The sequence below is a fragment of the Bubalus kerabau genome, chromosome 9 (genome assembly GCF_029407905.1).
Source record: "Bubalus kerabau isolate K-KA32 ecotype Philippines breed swamp buffalo chromosome 9, PCC_UOA_SB_1v2, whole genome shotgun sequence".
In the NCBI taxonomy this organism is placed as follows: domain Eukaryota; kingdom Metazoa; phylum Chordata; class Mammalia; order Artiodactyla; family Bovidae; genus Bubalus; species Bubalus kerabau.
Window position 1 is genome coordinate 109,764,293 of NC_073632.1, and position 24,386 is coordinate 109,788,678.

A 24,386-nucleotide genomic window follows, 5' to 3' on the forward strand; every position below is an offset into this window, starting at 1 on the left:
GGCTTAATCCAATTAAGATATCAGAATTTATCTTTGTAAATTTCTAGTAGATAGTCCTATTTAAATTTTAAAATATCATGCTTTCTCTCTAGGCACTTAAAATTTGATATGACATTATAGGAACAAATGAACATACAGGCTCTGATTCTAACTGTGAAAGGGCTGTGGGGGTAGCTGTTTTAGACAGAAATGCACTCAGGAACACCCGTACATTTTCCCTATTATGTATTCAGCTGCGATGTTCCAAAGGTGACATAAAAATAGCATACACATTTTATTGAAAAGAGCAAAGTCAAAGATTGCTTTCTGTGGTAATAAGGCCTGAAATGAAAATATGAGATCAATGCTTGAGATATAAAGGTTCTATCTTGCCCAAAACATGACAACCCAAATAAAAAACCTTTTTTTACTTTGCAGGCTGATTCTAATTTAGCCTAAGGCACAAAATCACCACCTGTTATCAGATTAGTGGACTCGGGGTCCTGGTTCCTACTGCATGTGCAAAACCTTGGTGAGTGTTCACAGAAAGCAAAAACCAGTGCAAGGCCACCTCGAGAAGGGGAGCGTGGGGGCTCCACACGCGAGGTTCTTCAGTCCTTTCTGTTAGAGCTACAGCCCGGAGGTATGGTTTCAGCAATTCCTGCCCATTAGAAAATAAGATGGTGGCCCCGGGAGAAGATTATTTAAATAGATTAGATTTCAACCAACTGTACCCTATTTATATTGAGACCCATAGATCTGAGTGCTTGTAGGAAGTTAAAATGGATTCCTTTGAAACATGCCTGCCTGTTCACAGTGGGAAAACCCCTGCCTTCCTGGCTCTATTACACGAGAAAAGCGAGTGACCCTGGGACTTCAACTCTGCAGAGACATAGCCCAGACACGCCCCACCTGGGAATCTGGGTGTCCAAGCAGGGCTGGAAAGGGTCTTCAGAGTGACTGCAAGTCACGGTAGGATGGCAGGGTGGACAGAGGTCACCGCATTTGTGCCGCAAATGATACCATCAAGAAAATGAAAAGATGACCGAGAAAATGGGGGAAGTCCCTGCAAATGATATATCTGGTAGGTGGCTTGTATTCAGAGCATATACATAATGCTCACAACTTGATAATTTAAACAACCACGTAATATTTAAGAAAAACGACAAATGACCTGAATAGGGGTTTCTCTGAGGAAGATAGGGCCAATAAACACATGTAAAGGTGTCCAGTACCACTAGTCAGGAAACAGCCCAAAGCGCAGTGAGACAGACATGACTTCACACCCCATAGGATGGCTCTGGAGCAGCAGCACGTCTTGCTGAGAAATTGCACCCCTTGGTCTCTGCTGGTGGGAATGTAAAATCTGCAGCCACTTGGGAAAACAGCCTGGAAGTTTCTCAAAAACTTAAACATAGTGTTAGCATGTGACCCAGCAATTTCAGTCCCGGGTGTCCACCCAAGAGAAGTGAAAACACAGCCGCACAAAAGCCCGTTCACAAAGGCTCACAGCAGCGCTAGTCACAACCGTCGAAAAGTAGAGGCCGCCCACGCCAAAGCTTTCACTGTGGAGCACAACAAACCGTGCAAAAATTCTTCAAGAGACGGGAATACCAGACCACCTCACCTGCCTCCTGAGAAATGTGTATGCAGGTCAAGAAGCAATAACTGGAACCAGACATGGAACAACAGGCTGGTTCCAAATTGGGAAAGGAGGACATCAAGGCTGTATATTGTCACCCTGCTTATTTAACTTATATGCAGAGTACATCATGAGAAACCCTGGGCTGGATGAAGCACAAGCTGGAATCAAGATTGCTGGGAGAAATATCAATAACCTCAGATACACAGATAACATCACCTTTATGGCAGAAAGTGAAGAACTAAAGAGCCTCTTGATGAAAGTGAAAGAGGAGAGTGAAAAAATTGGCTTAAAACTCAACATTCAAAAAACGAAGTTCATGGCATCTGGTCCTATCACTTCATGGCAAATAGATGGGAAACAATGGAAACAGTGACAGACTTTATTTTGGGAGGCTCCAAAATCACTGCAGATGGTGACTGTAGCCATGAAATTAAAAGACATTTGCTCCTTGGAAGAAAAGCTATGACCAACCTAGAAAGCATATTGAAAAGCAGAGAAATTACTTTGCAGACAAAGGTCCGTGTAGTCAAAGCTATGGTTTTTCCAGTGGTCATGTATGGATGTGAGAGTTAGACCATAAAGAAAGCTGAGCCCCGAAGAATTGATGCTTTTGAACTGTGGTGTTGGAGAAGACTCTAGAGAGTCCCTTGGACTGCAAAGAGGTCAAACCAGTCAATTCTAAAGGAAATCAGTCCTGAATATTTATTGGAAAGACTGATACTAAAGCTGAAACTCCAATACTTTGGCCACCTAATGCAAAGAACTAACACCTTGGAAAAGACCCTGATGCTAGGAAAGACTGAAGGCAGGAGGAGAAGGAGATGACAGAGGATGAGATGGTTGGATGGCATCATCAACTCGATGGACATGAGTTTAAGCAAGCTGTGGGAGTTGGTGGTGGACAGGGAAGCCTGGTGTGCTGCGGTCCATGGAGTTGCAAAGAGTCAGACATGACTGAGCGATTGAACTGAATTGAACCAAGAGACCACCTAAATGTCTGTCAGCTGATCCATGGATAATAATATGTGCTATGTCCATGCAATAGAGTATCTGGTGATTAAGAGAAATATCTGCTACAACACAGATGAACATGAACACATTATGATAAATGAATGAAGGCAGTCACAAAACATCTTGTATTCTGTGACTGCATTTATAAAAAATGTGCAGAGCAGACCAATCTATAATGACTAAAAGTGATTAGCCATTAACTCAGGCTGTTGTGGGGGGCAATGGATAGAGAAATGGAGGGTCACAGGAAATGGGTTTCTTTTTGGGGTGATGAAAAGGTCTAGATTGTGGTGACGGTCATACAGCTCTGTGAATATACTAAAAACCCCGGCACTCACTGTATTCTGTGAAGGGGTGAACTGAATGGTATGTGAACTAGATCTCATAAAACTCTGAAAAAACAGGAAAAAAAAGTCATAATATTCAAGGGAACTTAGGACAAAACAGCTACTCACACAGGTGATTCAAAGAACCTTCTTGGTGCTTTTCATGAAAATGTACTTTAAAGAATGAAGCAGCGTACATGCTTCTCATGTGTCTGATTTTAATTCTGTGTCAGTTGTCAGGGAAATTTTGGAATTTTTCAAAGACACCCCTCCGCCCGACCCCCCCAAAGACACTAGCAGAATGTATGACAGACAATAGCCCAGGATATTTGCTTCCTGACAATGCAAGAGAATTTAGGATGGGCATTTAACATATATGGAAAATGGAAGTTTCTGGGGGTATAAACAATGCTCGCTTAGCAAAGGTATAAAGCAACCACACAGGACTTAGAAGTTGGATAACTTTAACTGCATTGCTAACAAGTATCCCTATACCCATGTAAACTGAACTCAATTTGGTACTACAAAAATAGAAAAACGTTTGGCTCAACATCTTCACATTTAATTTGACAATCTATCAGAATCCTGGGGACGGGGGACCCTGGTGGGCTGCTGTCTCTGGGGTCGCACAGAGTTGGACACGACTGAAGTGACTTAGCAGCAGCAGCAGCAGCAGTGTATGGAAGAAAAAAAAATACCTGTAGATTTTAGTTACAGACTTCAGGATTATTTCTGTCTGTGAGGGAGACAAAATCCGGAGTCACTTTTGAGTCTTGGGGAAACTATACCATTTTGGCTACCGTTTGGACCTACAAGGCATGTGAAAGCAATCTCCCTGGATATGGTGCAGATAGACGCAACTCTGCAGAGCGTGGTAACAGGGCCTGATGACTTCTCCCTGTGAGTGGCTCAGAAAGCTCCCAACTCTCTTTCCAGCCCTGTTCTAGGAGCAAAGGCTTTTTCAGTCTCGGCGGCTCTGGGCTGTAGGTGTTTGCTCTGTATCTTCCACAGCTGATACACAGTTGGACACAGAGTCATGTTTATTCCCAGATCCAAACAACCAGGAAGCTAAGGATCTGGTTTAAAAACAGAACTCTTACGAAAGAGAAAAATGAACTAACCATGAATAACTAAACAATTTAAGATTGGAGATTTACTCTGAAGCATAAGTTCCGGAATATATACCAACGGTAGGGTCAGCCCAAATTCAACCTGGTCTCTGCTGACATTTGGAGAGGGAATAGAGGGGGGTTTGTCAACTTGCCTGGAGGATTAACCTGTAGATAAAGATAATGAAGGTGTTACTTAGTCTTTTTTCTAGAGTGATTTGGCTTTCAAACTGGGGTTCTCTGGGATCCTGGGGTCCTGTGATCTGGCCACAGACCCATAGGGGACAGGAAGGCCACTGGGAGACCCTCTCATCCCCTAGCAAGCAAACTGGCTCTTCTGCAAAATCTGTTTCACATACTGCAGCTCTGCATGAGATGTTTGAAATAGGGTGCCTGTGTAATAGACACATGGACAAACCTTGATTTGGGTTTACTTTCAGGGTTACTATAGACTGAATGAAGCACAAGCTGGAATCAAGATTGCTGGGAGAAATATCAATAACCTCTGATATGCAGATGACATCACCCTTACGGCAGAAAGCGAAGAAGAACTAAAGAGCCTCTTGATGAAAGTGAAACGATGGAAACAGTGACAGACTTTATTTTTGGGGGCTCCAAAATCTCTGCAGATGGTGACTGCAGCCATGAAATTAAAAGATGCTTGCTCCTTGGAAGAAAAGCTATGACCAGCCTAGACAGCATATTAAAAAGCAGAGACATTACTTTGCTGACAAAGGTCCATCTAGTCAAAGCAATGGTTTTTCCAGTAGTCACACATGGATGTGAGAGTTGGACTATAAAGAAAGCTGAGCACTGAAGAATTGCTGCTTTTGAACTGCAGTGCTGGAGAAGGCTCTTTAGAGTCCCTTGGACTGCAAGGAGGCCAAACCAGTCAATCCTAAAGGAAATCAGTCCTGAATATTTATTGGAAGGATTGATGCTGAAGCTGAAGCCCCAATACTGTGGCCACCTGATATGAAGAACTGACTCATTGGAAAAGACCCTGATGCTGGGAAAGATTGAAGGCAGGAGGAGAAGGGGATGACAGAGGATGAGATAGTTGGATGGCATCACTGACTCGATGCACATGAGTTTGAGCAAACTCTGGGAGTTGGTGATGGACAGGGAGGCCTGGTGTGCTGCAGTCCATGGGGTTGCAAAGAGTCGGACATGACTGAGTGACTGAACAGAACTGAGAGACAGGACCCATTAGATTAAATGATTCCATCATTTTTCTATGATAGAATATTGCTATAGCTATGGTGCTGAACCACAAGGTTGGATTTTTATATTGAACTAGAAATATTAAAACATTGTATATTCTGAATTATCAAAAGCTTAATTTTATTTAGAAAAGCTTTAGTGTCAAGCATATTTTGTTAATTGGGGGCTTCCCTGATGGCTCAGCAGGTAAAGAATCCTCCTGCAATACAGGAGACACAGGTGACACGGGTCTGATCCCTGGGTTGAGAAGGTCCCCTGGAGGAGGGCATGGCAACCCACTCTGGTATTCTTGCCTGAAAAATCTCACGGACAAAGGAGCCTGGCGGGCTACAGTCCATGGGGTCACAAAGAGTCGGATACGATTGAGCAACTGAATACAGCAGCATATTTTATGAATCTGTACTTATTTGGAAATGGGGAATTAACAAACTGGAATATTCATGTAATCAGAAAATACCTGTCTGCCCTATTTCAAGATAAAGGACATTTATTAGCTTTGAATCACTCACTCTTCTTACTCTTATTTTCTTGTTTTCAATTTATTTCTGTACTCCCATCTCCTCTTTATATCTCTTGCTATTTATTTCAACACAATATATTTTGCTACCAAGACGCAGCAGCAGCAGCTTTCTAGAGGGGCTTCCCAGGTGGTTCAGGGGGTAAAGAATCCGCCTGCAATGCAAGAGATGAAGGCAGACGTGAGTTCGATCCCTGGGTCAAGACGATCCCCTGAGAAGGGAATGACAACCCACTCCAGTATTCTTGCCTGGAGAATCCCATGGACAGACGAGCCTGATGGGCTACAGTCCATGGGGTCACACAGAGTCAGACACAACTGACGTGGCTGAGCACACACATGCACGAGCTTGCTAGAGATAGAAATACTGGTAAATATACATGAAAAAGGTATTCTGAAATGGCTCTGGGAGCATGAAGGCATTTACTACAGAGCGTGACTTATTATTTAATAAATGTATGAAAGCAAGTAATTTTTCTCCAATTAAGCATGACATCACCACGGAAGTCAATGCAAAAAGCTCTCTCTCGTCCCTGTGAATGGAAAGATAATCAAACCAACACAGACAGCGGTGGCAGAACAAGGGACAGAAAATTAACGTGAATTTCCTGAGTTCTGCCCATCACCTATAAGCAAAAATCAAGGACACAATTTAAAGGAATGAACTCATGACGGTTGAAGCAGATGAAATCTGAGGCAATCACATTACATGACCCGTGACGCCAAACACTTAGAAATGCTTTGAGGACAAAGTCTGTGGATACTTTCAGGGTAGAAACAGCTGCTCGCTCAGGAGTCTTATCAGGGGTATCATAGTTTTATAATCTTTTGCTTTATGTGACAAATTCCTTCTAGTAATTTATCAAAACACAATCACTGCAGTAAACAGGGACTGCTGGCAGAAATTTGGGCACAAAAGTGTAAGAAAATAATGCAAAGAAAACAATGTTACAATGTTTTCACAAAGCGTATTCTATAAAATGAATATACGCATATTCATTTTTACATAGAATTATAATGCTGGATAATTTTATGAAGTAGGAAGCTAAGTACAATAAATACAATACTCTTTCTAGAGTCAATACCCACTGCTATATTGTTTTGAAACCCTATTTATTTAAATTATTATTTACATAGTCTAGATTTTAGACTGGAGACTTATGAGAAATAAAAGTAGACAGAAAAGGAACAAAAGGGTTCTTAGCGTCACTAAACACCGAGGAACGAATGCGAACATAATGTGGTTCAGTTTTTCGCACCAAGAACTATATGCAATATCCCGTGATAAACCATAATGGAGAAAAATACGAAAAAGAATGCAGACACGTATACGGACAATCGAATCACTTTGCTGAACAGTAGAAATGGACAACATTGTAAACCAACTATACGGCAATGAAATAAACCTTTAAAAACGCATCAAGGTTTTAAATGAATAAAAAAGTAATTTTCTCCATTTCCCATCTCAGTTAAACTGGAAAACCTGAAAAAAAAGTTTCTACTATGTTTTGAAACATAAATTTAAAGGTATTATTATATTCTCCAAATAATATACATTATCATCCTATTAAGACATGCCCTTAATAGCCTATTAAGACACGTCCCTGTTCTTTACAAGTAGCCATTTGGCAGAATTCTATCAACATTTGCAAAACTGTTGGATACACTGCATATGTCCCTTCATCCAAATGGACAAACAACCATAAGAGCATCAGCCGGATCCAGCCGCTCCCCGCTTCAGAGATGCCGACAGGCTGTAACTGCCCCTGGGGTCTCTCCGCCTCACCTGTGCTTGCCAGCTTCCTTCGGCTCTCGCCAGAAGCTTTGCCTCTGTGGCACGCAAAGCGAGCAGGGAGGGAAAGCGAGATGGAGGAGACACCCCTCTTGTGTAATTATAAAAATCAACAGCACTGTGTTTTAATGGGATGACCAGCTCTCTGGGTCTGAAACCCTTTAGCTTTTTAATACAGTTTCTTCATCTATGAAAAGGATATAATTATACTTATTTTAGGATTCTAGTAAAGAGTTAATTAGATATAAGTATGTCAGGTTTTACTTGCATTAAAAAAACCCAAGTCAAACTGGCTTAAACAATAAGGGAAACTGGTTGGGTCACATAACCAAAACGTTCTAAGGCAGTGAGGACTTCAGGCATGGGCTGATCAAGGCTCAACCTCATTTCTCTATGGCTCTGTGTGTTGGTTCCCCTGGAGAATGGGTAACCTCCTGCTCTCAGAAAGCTGCCAGGCTCCATGCCTCCTTGTTCCTCCAGAGCCAATAAACAAAGGTCCCAAGTTACAATCCATTTTGACTGTCTTAGACCACATGCTCAACTCTGAGCTAATCACCATGGCCAGGAAAACACCACATGTAGTGTGTGCACATACACACACACATGTAGTTACATGTACATATAAACTTAAATATTTATAGAGATCTGATCATTTTAATCTCCAGATTGTCAAAGTGAGTATTTCACACTGGCCTTTGCTGAGAAAGGAAACTCGTGTTGTTTAGTTTTCAAATAGTTCAGGCCCCTTCACCTTAAAACTTATAAAATGCAAGAAAGACCTGCTGGCTGGAAAAATAATAGTCACTTCAACCCTGGTTTTGTCTCTACTGTTTTCCTCCCAGGTGGAGAAGCTCTGGGAGTGAGACCACCTGTCACTCTTTCAGTGACAGACGTGTATCTGGAAATATGAAATGCACATGAAGGGTAGCCACAGATAACCACGTCTTTCAAACTCAAAGGTGAGCTGCTGATGCTGACATAATACTGTAGAAGAGTGAAATTCATAGATTATGTTGGTTACAAAGGATTCAGGGGAGCAAAACAGATCCTTGTAATTTCCATTCTGGAGTCTTTCCTCATAGACACTGAAAACTATGAAGTCAGTCTTGCGGGCTCCTCACAAGCATTTCCACTGTCGTGTGAATGACAATACGCTTGTTCAGTCCCCAGGTCATGTCAGACTCTGTGCGACCCCATGGACTGCAGCCTGCCAGGCTCCTCTGTCCATGGGATTCTCAAGGCAAGAATACTGGAGAGGGTTACCATGCCCTGCTCCAAGGGATCTTACTGACCCAGGGATCAAACCCGGGTCTCCTGCATTGCAGGCAGATTTTTTACTTTCTGAGCCACCAGGGAAGTCCTACATTTCCATAATGCTTTAAAGAGTTTCTAAAATGCATCAGACCCCACCAGTGGTCAGGGATGTCCCCCTGGGGGAAAGGTGCGGGGGGAAGGTGAGCCCAGGGATCGGGCCCACCAGGTACAGGAGGGCTGGGGCCCTCAAGTGGTGGTCTTTCAACAGCAGTGCAGGCATGAGCTCCACGGACTTTGAGCCCAGGTGTGGGGCTCGGGTGGGGAGCACCCAGCCAACCCAGCCGGCCACTGTGCCCCTGAGAAAGGTGCCAGAGGTCAGAAGCACAGAGGGATTCCTTCAGAGAACCATGCTGCTCCTGAGAAGGGAAGGAAGAGGAGGGCAACCCGCTTGTCCTGAGTCAGACAGAGGACTTGTAGGCTCTGAAGTGGAATGATGTATCACAACCACACTCGGAGTTCAAAAGCCTTCAAATGGGACTAGAAATTGCTTTAAGACATCACACAAGCCACCTCCCTGGAATTAAACCTATTCCTTGGTAAGTACTGGCTTTTAAAATAAAAGCCCATTCAACTTTCATCATTTTAGTTTTTAAAAATTGCTAGCGTTAAAACATTTTGAAATTTCTGAATTTGCTTTTAAAATGTTGGCAGTTTCACAACCCTTTAAAGACATTTTACTGCTTTAAGACATTGTAAGTGATGACAACGTTCGGCTTTTCCATACTTTTTACTGCGGATGACACTCGACCAGCTACGCTGCGAATGCAGATTAGACGCTTTGCCTGTGGAAGATTCTGAAGCGCCAAGCGCCAGTTCGTAAGCTGGACCTACAAGGAAGGACCGACAGTTTGGGTCCTCCTCAAGCAGATGTGTGGCTTTGCCGTGTTTTCTGAGTGGTTTTAACCTTCCCCACATTATTCGTCTCAGGTCACGGCCATTTTTTCCTACATTTAAACCCTCTGAGCCCAAGTCCTACAGATCATTTCTAGGCACGTGGTGAACGTTCAGTTAATACCCGAGACTGTTTTGTTGTTTGTTGTTTTAATTGGTCAGTCATGTCTGACTCTTGCAACCCCAGGGACTGTAGCCCACCAGGCTCCTCCGTCCACGGGATTCTCCAGGCAAGAATACGGGCAGCCATTCCCTTCTCCAGGGGATCTTCCCAATTCAGGGATGGAACCGGCATCTCCTGCATTGGCAGGCGGATTCTTTACTACTAATCGATCCACTGAGGAAGCCCAATACCTAAGAGAGACCTTCCAAAAAGACCTCCATGGACTTCACATGTGTCGCAGGAGATGCAGGCCACAGAGAACACGTGTGTGGGACACAGCAGGACAGTGGTCCTGACAGCCACTCTTGGCTGTTCCTGGACACAGAGCCCCCAGAGCACAGCTCCATGGGTCCCAGATGAGACACAAGTGGGTTCAAGGTTTTATGCAAATTCACGCACAGCCGGGAGGCCCAGAGCTCGCACAGAGCGGGGCCCACCTGGAGGACGCCATCAGAGGGGATGGGGGGTCTCCCTACCAGCCGAGGGAGCACCATTTCCCCAGGCCCTGCTGACCCTGCAGGAGAGTCGGTGATCCGGTGAACTTTGCCGAAACCGAGAACTCCTCAGGAATGGGAGGCAGAGCCCAAACCACAGGGAGGGGCTCTGCTCATGGCTTGTCCATCCAGCACCCTCCTCCTGAGATGGGGCGTGGCTCTGAGCAGGGACCACCGCTGCAGACTGGCACTTGGGCAGCGCGCTCCATGCCACCCTCCATCACACGGCAATGACTCCTTTCCCTGGCTCCCACAGGCTGTCCCTGACCAAACGCAAGCTCTCCAGGGACAGAGTCCTCGCGAGAAAGTGCTGGCCCTGAATCGCAGCCACGGGTCAGCTTCCCTGGGGGAGGCCGGGCCCGGGTGGGGGTGGGAGGGCGTGGCCGACGGCACAGGAGGGAAGGACTGGAGGGAGGACCGACCGCAGATGGAGCAGGCTGGGGGCGGGGCCGGGAGGAGGGACGTGGATCCCAGAGCAGGTGAGAGGCCTCTGCTAAGCTCCCAGACTCCCGAGATGCTCTGGGCAAGTGTCCGTCACCCCTGCTGAGTCGCCTCACCACGGCGTGGGCCGCTCTCAGATGCGCCCCTCCTCCCCCTCCCGCGCGCACGAACGCAGTCACAGTGGCTACAGTTGGTTCGTTTCGACAAATCACTGTCACTTTCTTACGCCGATTGTTGGCATTCCGTGGTCGTCAACCGCAACGTCGAGTCAAAGGAAACACAGCAACGTGCTGAGGGAGCCCTCCGGCGGGGGTCTGAGTGCCCAGCCGAGGGCACGCCCAGCCTCCGCAGACCGGCTTCAGCATAGCCCACCAGCCTCAGCGTTTTTATTCACATCTCTGTTGGAGTGAATTCTGCAAAGTCTTGAGTGCCTCACACATCCAAATCCATGTGTTCTCTCTGCTGAGATCTAGAAACACAAAAGTCACGCCCAGCCTCACGCTGTTTCTTGGGGTTCTCTGGGATGAAGGCAGGTAGCAAGCATCGCTCCCTTATTCCGGCAGCCCACCTGCCCTCTTCCTGAGCTGCAAACTAAAGCAGAAAGCCAGAAGCCGAGGATGTTCTAAAAATGTGTTCTTTTCTGCTTTATCTGTTTTTGTTTTTCCTTTACTTAATCTTCAAAGTCAACCAAACAGAGCAGCAAGGCATACGGCAACAGTGTCTCCATGTTTGGCCCCTTCCCACACTGCCCGTGAGGAGGCTCGGCTGCCCGCCCCACCTCGGCTGCCCGCCCCACCTGGCCCCTCAGCCTCCTCCCAGCAGGTGCCCCCCTCCCACACTCCCCCTTCCTGTGCAAGCTGTCCACAGAGCGCCCTCCCCAGTGCATGTTCTACTCACAGCTCACAATAAGAAGCTTTCTCCGTTTTCCATCCTTAGAGATCATCCACACTATCCTTTGGATGTAAAACATATATTTGAAACGACATATCTAAACCTAGCTGCAGAAACTTTGCAACTATCCTGGGCCAAAAGTGTTAAAACTGAGACCTGACCGAGCAATCTGCTCAATAGTCACTAGCGCATTTCCAACACAACTACTCCAAAAGGGAGTCTTTCAAAGTAAAATCCCTCCATCCCTGTTCCTTAAAGATTCCCCTGCACATTTTAACAGCCATATGTTTTAATAACCGTGCGTTTTAACAAGTAAAAGCTGCCTCCGGGCAGACAGTGTGGCCGGGTGTCCCAACACAGAATGTCACGGCTCACGCTGACTGCTCACGCAGACACCCAAGCCGACCAATCCTCCTCTAACGTGTGGGTTTTCTTTCGGTCACGCCAAGTGGCATGTGGGATCTCAAGTTCCCACTCCAGGGATCGAACCCGAGTCCCCTGCAGTGGAAGCGGGGAGTCTTAGCCACTGGCCCACCAGGAAGTCCTCTGATCTGTGTCTTTGAATCTCCCTAATTTAATACAGGAGGGCAGAAGAGCCAAAAGAAAAAGCAGTTCTTGTTCCTGAGAAGTCAGACCATCTCCACTGGCTCCTGAGCCCCACGCTAGCGAGCTGACGCCAGGAATGGTGGGCGTCTCTCTGCTCTGCCAGAGCCGCTACTTCCCTGAATCACGTTCAAAATGACAGCGACCGGGCCGAGAGCGTTGCTGCCCCGGGCCAGCTGCCAGCAGCCTCGCGCAGCTCGGCCCAGGGAAGCGGGCTTCGTGGGGACAGGGCTGACTGGGAGCGGGCAAGTCCTCAGAAGGGCAGGGAGGAGAGGCTGGCTCAGGAGGACAACCTCTCCTCCCCACAACGACACGCTGACCCCCTTCCAGACGGGGTCCATCACAGCCAGTTGTGGGCAACGCCACAGAGCCCGAGGGCAGACTCTTCCCTCACCAGGCACATCCAACCTGCCGGGCATTTAATAACTGGAGGGCAGCCTTGCCACCCATGCGGCCGACAGCGGGAGGGAGAGGGACATGCCCAGGCCGGCAAGACCCAGCGCAGCCAGCGGGGGGAGCAGGGGACCTCTGGTCAGGGAGGGGGTCAGGGCGGGGGGACGGCACCCCTGCCTTGCTCTCTGTCACCCCTGCCTTGCTCTCTGTCACCCCTGCCACCCTCTCCTGTCCCTGAAGGGCACAGGAGCCGAGTTCTGGGGCTCTCAGGGTGGGGCAGCCTGCAGACCCTTGGAGTGAAAGTGAAGTTCACTCAGTCATGTCCACTCTTTGTGACCCCAGGGACTATACAGTCCATGGAATTCTCCAGGCCAGAATACTGGAGTGGGTAGCCTATCCCTCCTCCAGGGGATTTTCCCAACCCAGGGATCAAACCCAGGTCTCCTGCTTTGCAGGCGGATTCTTTATCGGCTAAGCCACCAGGGAAGCCCAAGAACACTGGAGTGGGTAGCCTATCCCTTCTCCATTGGATCTTCCCAATCCAGGAATCGAACCGGGGGTCTCCTGCATTACAGGCAGATTCCTTACCAACTGAGCTATCAGGGCAGCCTTGGGAGCCGGCAAACCAAAGCTTGTGGAAAAGATCGGGTACTGAGTGTGTGCTGGCTGGATTAGGTCAGGGCTGTCTGATCAGTGGTGTTCCTGGGACCCCCTTTAAGGGATATCAAGGCACACAAGCAGATTTCTAACAATAACAGGTACCGCTCAAGAAAAATGATTCTGGCACTTGCTAGAGACAATGAGGAAGACGTTATTCAAGGGACCACTGTCATGGGTTTGCCGCAGGGGACCGAGATGGAGCTCCCGTTCCTTAAGAGGAGGGCGGGGGGTGATCTGCAGCCCAGGGGCAGGTGGGCGGCCGGTGGGGGCAGGGCAATTCTTTGTAAACTGAGCTGAAGGCGGGTCAGGGTCGCCACACCTTGCCTGGGGTCGTGGGGGTGAGGAGCTGGACCACGGGCCAAGGGTGGTCAAACACTGAGGCTAGCCGAGGGTCCTCTCTGAATCGACACAGCAGGATTCTTGCTGAAACCAGGCGCGGTGGGCCCACCAAGGACGACACAGGAGCCCAAGGTCTGGCCAGTGGGAAAGAAGGGCTGGGAGAGCCGGGCTCAAGTCTGAAGGGGGAGAGCTCTTGTCGGCACGTGGTTCCAAACTCTGCCCCTTGCCCGCCTGGGGATCAGCCACAGCGATCAGACTGTGAGAAACAGACTCACGGCCGCCACAGTCACCTCTACCCCCGGGGTGCAGGCTCCTGGGGTGTAATTACACCTGCACCACCAGGACAGCTCCTTAGCCAACTCACTGGCAGGGAAGGCTTCCTACCCCGCTGCAAGTCAGATATGACGAACAATATTTTATACTGAATGTATCTGAGCCGCTTGCTTGATTAAATCACACTGTAGCTTTACAGACTATCTGCTGGTAATTCCTACTTGAGTTTAATTTACTAGCTTTTACCAGTGAAAATACATCAGCTGACACGTGATGCTGCTGGGGGAAAAATACAACACAAGCCAGCGTCATTGGAAATAATAGCAGTGCATTCTAGAGAATGCTTTTAGCTACACTGGCTTGCTTACTTAACACACACGGAAGCTTGGACCAAAGGTGAAGAGGCTTTCTGGCTAAACTACTGGTTCCCAGCTGGACTCACACAGAACACGGTCACCCCCAGTCTCCGCATATCTGAAAGGGCACTGCCCACTGGAGCCCTGTAGGGACTAGTCCACACCTGGGCTCTTGCGCGGACATCACTCTTTATCTCCTGCTCCAGCCCCTGTCTCAGAGTGCCAGCACCTCCAACCCACTTATTAACTTGCCTCATCTAAGAAACTGTCCACCTGACATGCAAGAAACAGCATGCAATCCAGGGTAATCGGCAAAGCAGTTGACGTGGACAGATATGCCGTTTTTTTGCTTAGTGTGTTTTATTTCATTCCTGCACTTCTAAATGCGTGAAAAATATACAGAAATAGTCTTGGCGAGGGCTCCCCCAGTAGCTCAGATTGTAAAGCATCCACCTGCAATGCAGGACACCCAGCTTCGATCCCTGGGTCGGGAAGATTATCCTGGAGGACGAAATGGCAACCCATTCCAGTATCCTTGCCTGGAGAATCCAATGGACAGAGGAGCCTGGTGGGCTACAGTCCATGGGGTCACAAAGAGGTGGGCACAGCTGAGTGACTAACACACAAGTCTTGGCTACATCAGGGTGGTGGAGGACGCTCATTGAATAGGTCAAAGAGGTGGAAAAAAAGGAGTGAATCTACAAAGCGGACTCACAGACGCAGAAACAGCCTTGTAACTACCGCCAAGCGGGCGGAGAGCGGGGGAGGGATGGATGGGCCACGCAAACTCTTATATACAGGGTGGATAAACAACAAGGTCCGACTGTAAAGCACGGGGAATTGTATTCAATATCCTGAGATAAACCACAATGGAAAAGAATATGAAAATGAATGTGTGTGTGTGTATATATATATATATATATATGCAGAGCTGAATCTCTGCTGTACAGTAGAAATTAACACAACACCGTAAGCCAACTATTATTGTTTAGTCGCGGAGTCGTGTCCGACTCTTCTGTGACCCCATGGACTGTAGCCCTGCAGGCTCCTTTGTCGATGGGACTCTCCAGGCAAGTACACTGGCCATTTCCTTCTCCAGGGGAGCTTCCTGCCCCAGGGATTGAACCCTCACCTCCTGTTTGGCAGGCAAATTCTTTACTGCTGAGCCCCCTGGGAAGCCCAAGCCAACTATACTTCAATCAAACAATTTTTTTTAAGGGGTGAAATCTCAATATTTTTAGTTGTCTTTTCACATATTTTTGAATAAGAATCAATACTTTGGGGGGTATTTTCCTGGATGTAAGGAAAGAAAGTGTGTAATGAAATTGCAAAGATAAGCCGACCACAAATAAGGAATTAAGTCTAGTGTCTTCAAAATGGAACAAAGCATAAATAAGTAAAACAATAAGCAAATTAAGTATTCACTAAAACAGACTTCCCCAATGGCTCAGCAGTTAAGGAATCTGCCTGCAATGCAGGAGACCCAGGAGATACAGGTTCTATCCCTGGGTGGGGGGAAGATCCTCTGGAGAAGGAAATGGCATTCCACTCCAGTATTCTTGCCTGGAAAATCCTATCAAAAGAGGAGCCTGGGAAGTTACCGTCTATAGGGTCCCAAAGAGTCGGACAGGCCAAGGCACGGGCTGAGGCTGAAAATGAACTACTTCTGTGGTCCCACTGACCTGCTGTTGCTGCTGTCCAAAAGCCCAATAAAATAAAGATTAACATAGGATTTCTTTGGGTGCATTTACTGAAACTACCTGACAATTATTTTAATTACAAATGGTTTTCCTGGAAACCTCCCAATATCAAGAAGAGCTTACCAATCAAGGATCAAGAATAAGTTTGAATGCTTTAACTTTCCAGGAAGTTTTCTTTTTTTTTCCCCAGAATGGAGACAACATTGCTATAGTTGCTAACAGTCCCTTAACTTTTACTTTATGAGGATACCAGGTTTCCTTTAAAAAGGGTAAGTAAAATGTATCCATATGTGCACATGGATAATGATTGATTATCTGTGAGCGTTGGAAATGGGAACACATTGACAATTGATGTAATTAGACCACTGAACTCCAAAGACGCCAGTGATTTCACAGGACTTACACCCTACACAGCAGTTTCCATATGTATCTTTGCCTCTCTCACCGGATGTTACATTCACTGAGGGCAGGGATTAGACGTTCATCTCTCAACTGCTTAGCAAGGGGCACATGGAATATGTAGATAATTGAGCAAATAAGTAAGTGAATGAAGCTCTTCTCCACTCGAGTTTACCACTATCAATACCCCAGGGAGTGCGTGTGTGCGTGCTAAGTCACTTCAGTCGTGTCCGACTCTGTGGGACCCTACGGACTGCAGCCTGCCAGGCTCCTCTGTCCATGGGATTCTCCAGGCAAGACTACTGGAGTGGGTTGCCACGCCCTCCTCCAGAGGATCTTCCTGACCCAGGGATCACACTTGCCTCTCTGACGTCTCCTGCTTTGGCAGGCAGGTTCTTTATCACTAGTGCCACTTGCGAAGCCCCACCCCAGGGAGAGGACTTGCCTTTTGTCCTTCTCATTCATCCCCAACTGTCTTTCAGTAAAAATGTCAAAGTCAGGTGAAATGACAAAGAGAACCAAATTCCTGGCTTTGCTAACCCCAAGCAAAAGAAGTGTTCCCTAAATGAACCAACCTTGAATACTGATCCATTTAGCAAACTGGTAGATAAATGTTACCCCGAGTAAACAATATCCCTTTTCATTAATCAAAGCCCAGTATTCTTTCCAGAACGTTTCCTGGCCAACCTTTCTGAACCTGACCGAGCCCTGAACCATGCTCTGCACACACTTGGAAGGTTTCCTAGGGTACCGAGGGGTGCTGGGCAGGCTTCTTTCCCCAAGATCTGCTAGGTCAGCGCAGCAATGGCAGGGCGGTTTCTGATCTAGAACCCGCCTGAGCTCTGGGTGCCTTGGCTTCAGGACCTGCGCTGTAATGCATTCCTGGACCCCAGGTGACAGGCAAGATAAGGACGAGGAACAGCGGCATCCCGGCCAGACGACGGGAGCTCCATCTTAGCCAGTGGGGCCACTGTTATCGAATGAATCAGGCTGGAATACAGTCTGCGAGAACTGATCTCTGCCTTTCCTTCCCCAGGGTGCTCAGGACGGCATCTCAATGATTAATTAATTACCAGGCTGGGACATAGCAGAAGCCATGGGATCTGTAGGCCTCGGGGGAGACGGTGGTGAGGGGGGTGTCCAATCTCAGGTTCAGACAGAACCGGTAGACATTCAACAATATGAAAAACATCAACAAGCCTGGGAGATACTTTATCAATACCCATAGCTAACAATGATTGATTACTGATTTGATCTTCCAGGCTCCATGTTAAACCTTTATGTACAGTAGCTCAGAATCATCATATAAAGCCATGAGGTAGGAGTCACCATCATCCCCATTTCACAGAGGAGAAAAACGAGGCTGGGAGAGTTGAAGGAACTGCCCTGCTATGAGAGGTAAAAGTGAGACTCTAATTTCAGTGGCGCTACTGCGAAGCCCACCGAGAACTTCCCAACTTCCAGAAAAGGTTCTCTAGGATAATTTTAGGTTATGGAGCACATTCCAAAAATATCCCCTAGAGTAGCTTTCTTTTTAAAAATGAAAATAGCCTTCATCTGTGCATCTTCTAATCCATGGTAAACTCCAAAAAAACACACAACCAGAAATGGCTAAAATTAATAAGAGACAGCACATGCTCTCATAGTAAGAACTTCCTGTCAAACATGTTAGACGCACAAGCAAGTCATTCTGCTTCCCTGGGCCCCATTTTCTCAACTATAAAATGGACAGTTAGACGAGGCAATAGTCACACCTTCTAGAAGTGCTGTGGCTCTAAGGCAATGGCCACTGCCAGTGGCCTCAGATCAGAGCTTTCTTGGGGTTGAGGGTCTGGCAGATGCTGAGCCCTGAAGCCTTTCTAGGGTATGCACACAGAAATACATTCAAGATCTCCAAGTTCCATTTAGAAGCCCCCAAAATCATCCTTGCCAGTCAATGATTTAGCCAACTCAGCTGGCACAGTGCTGACACACTCTAAAAACATTGAAGCTGTAATTTATAAACTGATTCCAAATCTTATATTAAGCAACCTGGCTTCTCTATTCGTTAGAGTTTACCAAATGCTGAGTTCTAAACCTAAAAGTCAAGTCAAATGTAAAAGCAAGTATGAAACACCAAGTCTCTCCCCAGGAGCCTTTTTGATAAAGATGATACTGTTTCAATCTCCAAATATAATAAATACTGTTACTTTCCTGTTAATATCACTAGATACTTAATTTAAACAAAACAAACTTTTCAGTCTCTGTGTCTATTTTAAAATATAAATTTCACTGAAAGAATTAAAAAGTAAGTTTTTTTTTTTTTTACAAAATGAGCTATTTTTTTCATTAGTCCAAACAGAGGAAATACACATCCGTGTTAAGTACTTTATACGTCCTCTTTCTCAACCTCAAATAATTGACAAACCTCCTTCTCAAATTTCACGTTTTTTTGGTGAGTGGTCCTTGGTCTCTAATCTGTAATTGAATGAATGAATGAATGGTGGTGGTGATTTAGTCACTAAATCATGTCCGACTCCTGCAACCCCAGGGAATATAGCTCACCAGGCTCCCCAATCCATGGGATTCTCCAGACAAGAATACTGGAGTGGGTTGCCATTTCCTTCTCCAGGGGATCTTCCCAACCCAGGAATCAACCCCAGGTCTCCTGCACTGCAGGCAGATTCTTTACCGACTGAGCTACTGAATAGACAGGATCCTTTGGGGAACACTGGAAGGCAGTCGGGCAGGAATATGGGATTTACTGGACTGAAGCACAGGTCAGCACTCAACAGATCCCCCACCAGGCGGAGGCACCATGAGGCCAGGACGGCTACGTCCTGGGTATTTTGGATCTACAATGCCCAGAACAAGGCTGTGTGTGCACACAGCAGGATCTCAGTTAACACTTGCAGAATGATTTGGTTAAGTTTTCAGCAGGATTCTCAGGTTTTGCTCTCATGGTTTTTCCTCCCTAGCAGTACAGTGAGGGCAGTAACACACGTCTACCTGGATTTTCACAGGGATCAACTATAAGCAGCGGCTGAGAGCGTCTGCAGAGACCGGAGCACTGAATCAGCGCTGGGCATCTTTATCAGCACTTCTGTCCACCTCCAGACAGGGCACCTGGGTCACACGAACTGCTCACTGATCACATGCTGACACACTACATTTCTTCCTCATCCGCTTGACCTTCTGCATGTCTGATGGTTTATTTATAGTTTTATTTTGTGTACAGAAATTTTATTTTCACACTGAAGCAACATCACTTCTCTGTCCCCACTCCCCACTTGATTCCTATTGTATTCTTTTTTGAGGCCAGAACACCAGTGGTAAATGTATCATGCCCACAGGATTCCTGACATCCAGGAGGGCCAGTGTTTAGGCTCCTTTACCTAAATAACACCGGAGTTCACTGCCTCCCCTTGGCAAGGACACGAATGGAGGGAGACAAGAAGCTGTATAATAAACTTGGTATTTAGGTATGAAGGTAAATACTCTTCTGAGTTTCTATTCTTGTCTACTTTGGTGTTTTTTAAAAGCCTGACGTCCAGGAAGATGACTTATCCCAATGAACTTATGCTTCATGAGGTTTAAAGGAAGCCCTCCTCCATTATTGAATTATTGAATGAATAGTTGTATTTGAAAGATATGTTTTATCCGCGGAAACCAGTCACAAAGATCCTACCTAGTCCTTAAAATTCTGATTTAGTGATTTCATAACAGAAACTTTTAAAACAAGTACTTCTCTGTTGCTTTCATGTCGACTCCTGAGCTTCGCTTAAAGATCTCTTGTTACAGAACCCATGCCTGTATCTAATATCATGGCAGCCAGGACAAAGAAACCCAAGATGAAAAATGTGACATTGTTCCCACTGATGTGACTTCATTTAGAAGCAAACGCACCAAAACCTCCATAGGTGCCAGCCTTGTGGCAAAGGCGAGGACAATGTCAAAAGAAATCTCTAGGTTGTGTCCACTAGCTCGACGCCCCCCCCCAAATGAAAACCCCCACAATGTCTCTTTTTTTCACTTAAACATGCTTCACAGTTTGGTCATCTATATATTCAACCATGTAGTTTGGACACTGGAATGCAAAGAATAAGATGTGATTGTTGAAATACAAAACACATTAGAGAACCGTGCACAGACCACTTGGAAACCCGAAGATGACAAGATGCAGGACCAGAGAAAAGGGTCCTCTGGGGTTCAGAATGAATCCATATCACACCCAGAGGCACAGGGCTATTGCATCAGGCACTTTACTACGGAGCACCATTTCAGACTAGTCCAGGTGGATTGTGGTGCTGCCCTAAAAAAAAAAAAAAAAAAATTCCCTTTTGTCAGTTCTACACTGATTTCAAATTCACGAACAATCTACACTACACGGTAGTATCTGTGTGGCTTTGGTCTCTGTAAAATAAACGTGATCAACACCAGCCCAGGGTGGGGCTGAGGAAGCTGTGTACTTGGGACTTCTGAGGTGCCACACCGAACGGCACAAGCTGAAACCCTCTCCACCCAGAGCGCCCTGTGGGCACCCAGGGTGACTACCCCAAATCCTGCACAGAGCGTGAACAAAACTGGTTAGAGATTCAACGCGGGCAGAGCTTAGTTCCCGCTGAGGATCCGAAGACTCGTCCAAGGATTTACTAAGTCCCGACAATAACATTCGGTTTTAGGAAGATCGGAGAGGCTCTCAACTTTAGCTCCCTGACACAGGTCGCAGGGTGACCGCGCATCTGACAATCGGAAAGGCTCGCGACTGCCCCAAGACCCGCAGCCTCCTCCAGGGCGCGGCGGGGACCGGAGTACTTGCGCGCTCAGAGGCGAGGGCATTTACCTCGAGTCGGCTAAGACTGGAGCTCTTGGAGCGCGACTTCTTGCGCAGGTACACGGAGAAGAACCTGCGCACCGTGAACTTCTTCATGCTCAGCTCCATCGCCCGGAGCCCAGCCGCGAGGAGCCGCAGGGCCGGAGGACGCGCATCCCCGACGCATCCCAGGCGCGCGGGGTCAGGTCCTCTCATGGGCGCGAGCGGCCGGGGAGCCCGGCACGGCGGCCATCGGCGCGGGGCGCGGGCGGCGGGCACAAAGGGCAGGCCGAGCCGGCCACAGCGGCCGGGGGCCCAGCGCTCCCGCCTCCTCCCTCCTCCTCCTCCTTCTCCTCCTGGTCCAGCCTGCGAGGACCAGCCCCGGGCAGCCCCGCCCCTCCGCGCCCCGCCCATGGCCACTACTGCCAATCAGCGCCCGTCGCTCCGCCCGGCCTCCGCCACTACGACCAATCAGAGCCTGCTGCCCCGGGCTCTCCCCTCCCTCTCCTCCTCCTCCTCCTCCTCCTCCTGGTCCAGCCTGCGAGGACCAGCCCCGGGGGGCCCCGCCCCTCTGTGCCCCGCCCACAGCCACTACTGCCAATCATAGCCCGCCGCAACGCCCGGCCCTCCGCTACTACGGCCAATCAGAGCCTGCCGCCCCGGGCTCTCCCCTCCCCCTCCTTCTACTCCTCCTCCTCCTCCAGCCCGGGAGAACCAGCCCCGGACAGCCCCTCCCCTCGTTCCCCGCCACTACCACCAATCAGCGCCCAGCGCCCCACTGCCCCAGGCTCTCGCTTCTTCTCCCCGCCCCGTCCTTCCGCGTACGCGCTCGCTGTGGCTCCGCCCCCACCGCCCCTTCCACCAATCAGCGCCCTCGACGGCGCATCCCTAATGAGCCCGCGGAGGGGACCGCGGCGCCGCGCGGGGCGAGCTGTGCGGCTGCTCGGCAGCGACTGTCGCTGTCTCTCTCTCTTTGGTTGGCCTGCTGGGCTGTTTTCCTAGCTTGGGATGTCATTATGTTTTCTTTCCTTAAAGCATCCATATAAAGACTTGGCCTTCATGCGTTTCTGTGCAGGACAAAACTTTGCTGATTAGCAAACACTTCTAGAAAACGGAACAAAACGGGGTGGAGGGTGCGCCAAGAGCCTGCACAAGTGAGCTCTACACCGCTCTTCTCCCCTTAGCCCCAGCGGCCCTCCCCTTGAGCGCGTCCCCGCAGCCCGGGCGCCCGACCTGGGGGTGCGCCAGTCTTTGCCCGGTGATGAGTGGACCCCAGCGCAGCCCAGGGCGGCCGCACCCAGCTGGGGAAGCCTCCGCGGCTGTGTTTGGAGAACAAAGACACACATCCGTTTTCCATGACCTCCGACTCCATATATAGAAAATTACCCAAACGTTAGATTTACCGGGTGTCCTGAGTGTCCTGACTCAGGGCCCTCAGAAACCAGCTGCTGGCTGTAGGGCTGCAGGGGATTTGCCCTAAAGGGGAACACAGTTTCCCGCCCCCCAACCCCCCCCCCCCCCCCCCCCCCCGCCCCAGAAACGCTCGTCAGTGGGCTGGAGTCCGGGCCAGATTTGTGACCTTTGGACTTTGTGCAGCCTTTTCTGTTTTCTTTTTGTGCATTGTCCACGTATTTTTGTTTAAAACACGGACCAGACAATCTCATTAACAAACTACCACCACGCCCTGAAAAGTCCAGAAGCATCCGTGCTCGCTGCGCTGTGTGACGAGTACTGCTTTGCCAGGCAGATTGTGAAAAATCTACCTGTCATATGAGGCCCTGGCTTAATCAAAGGCTGCATTAATACTGATGTCAAGCTATCATTTGCTACAGCGAGTAAACAGCGGAGGCTCCCAGAAAAGAACTGGTAAGTTCATGCTGCATCTGGGTCAGCAGGTGAGGTCAGACACTCTCTGGGGTTTAACGGGGATAAGCACAGTCAGTTTAGCATCAAGATGCTGGCGCTGCTGTTTCCTTGCCGATGAGCCCGAGCACACTTGCATGTTCTGTGTTCCCACTGTGCATCTCTAAGATGAAAATAGGCCCTGAACCGGGTCCTGCTTCCTGCAAGGATTCTGCTCAGGGCCAGTATCCCTGCTCTGCAGAGGAGCTTCCTACCACCCAGTATCCCCTGCCAGCACCACTCAGGCACCCCAGCTCTAAACAAACAAAGATAGGCCAGGGCTGTGCCATGTGGCTGCTCTGGCAAAGAGAGCACCTGATGGACAGCAGACATCAGGCTGGTCACCAGCTCCAGCAGTGAGGAAGGGGCCGGCTGTGGGTAGATGATGCAACTAGTCAGACACGGGATTATGGCTTGCCAGCGATGCTAGCTCAAGGGCACCCTGTGCAAGACAAACACCTTAGGGTAGGTCCAGATCAAGGCTTGTGTTTCACCAACAAGAGCATTTGACCTGTTGTAACAAGACAGGAAAGACATTGTCTATGGGACGTTCAGGATCCCCCATGTTCGAATGCTACACAATGGCTCTGTTGAACTTGGACATCTCAAAAGAAAAATACAAGTAGCTTTCATATTTCAGCTGAGGACCTTATTTCATTGCTAGAATAAGTCTGTCTGCTTTTGTCCTGGTAAAACAGAGACATATCAAGATCTCTAGCAATCCCTCCACCACTGTGTGTGCTAATGCAACCAAGCCCTCCAGATCAGCAAATCTTGGGTAGGTATCAGGGCCCACTTTAACCTGACTCCAAATGATCCCTAGCAAATATTGGGAAAGAAAAGATGAGCTTAATAAAGGCTGGTGCCCAGATGATAGAGTGGGGAGGCTTGGAGAGAAGACCAAGAACTCAGAGACCCCTGATTATCCTGAGTTTCTTCCTGACTTAAGCACGGTCCATCTGGGACTGAATTCAATGGCTACTGCTGCTTCTAAAAGAGGACCAGACTGGTCGATGTGCATTCAAATGGGTTGAACACAGGATTACAGAGCTCCTCTGAGTACCTGGCCCTGTGCGTGGCATGCAGGAGCACAACATGATTACAACATGGCCCCTGACCTCCAGAAGTTCACAGCTGTGTGCTAGAGAAGCAAAGTGAATAGGCAAATCTGA

The 24,386-nt window shown here is 48.1% G+C and overlaps 1 protein-coding gene across 3 annotated transcripts in view; it reads right to left on the bottom strand.

Moving 5' to 3' along the window:
- Positions 1–24,386, bottom strand: part of RPS6KA2 (ribosomal protein S6 kinase A2) — a 330,758-nt gene that overhangs the window by 135,283 nt on the left and 171,089 nt on the right. Inside the window, exon 1 of one of the 3 annotated variants that reach the window (XM_055536179.1) lies at positions 21,343–21,648. The exons of the other annotated variants lie outside the window; for them this stretch is intronic. Coding sequence (XP_055392154.1) covers positions 21,343–21,528 — 186 coding nt within the window. The 5' untranslated portion in view covers positions 21,529–21,648. Of the gene's footprint in view, positions 1–21,342; positions 21,649–24,386 lie in introns of those variants that run through there. 3 annotated transcript variants of the gene reach the window in all.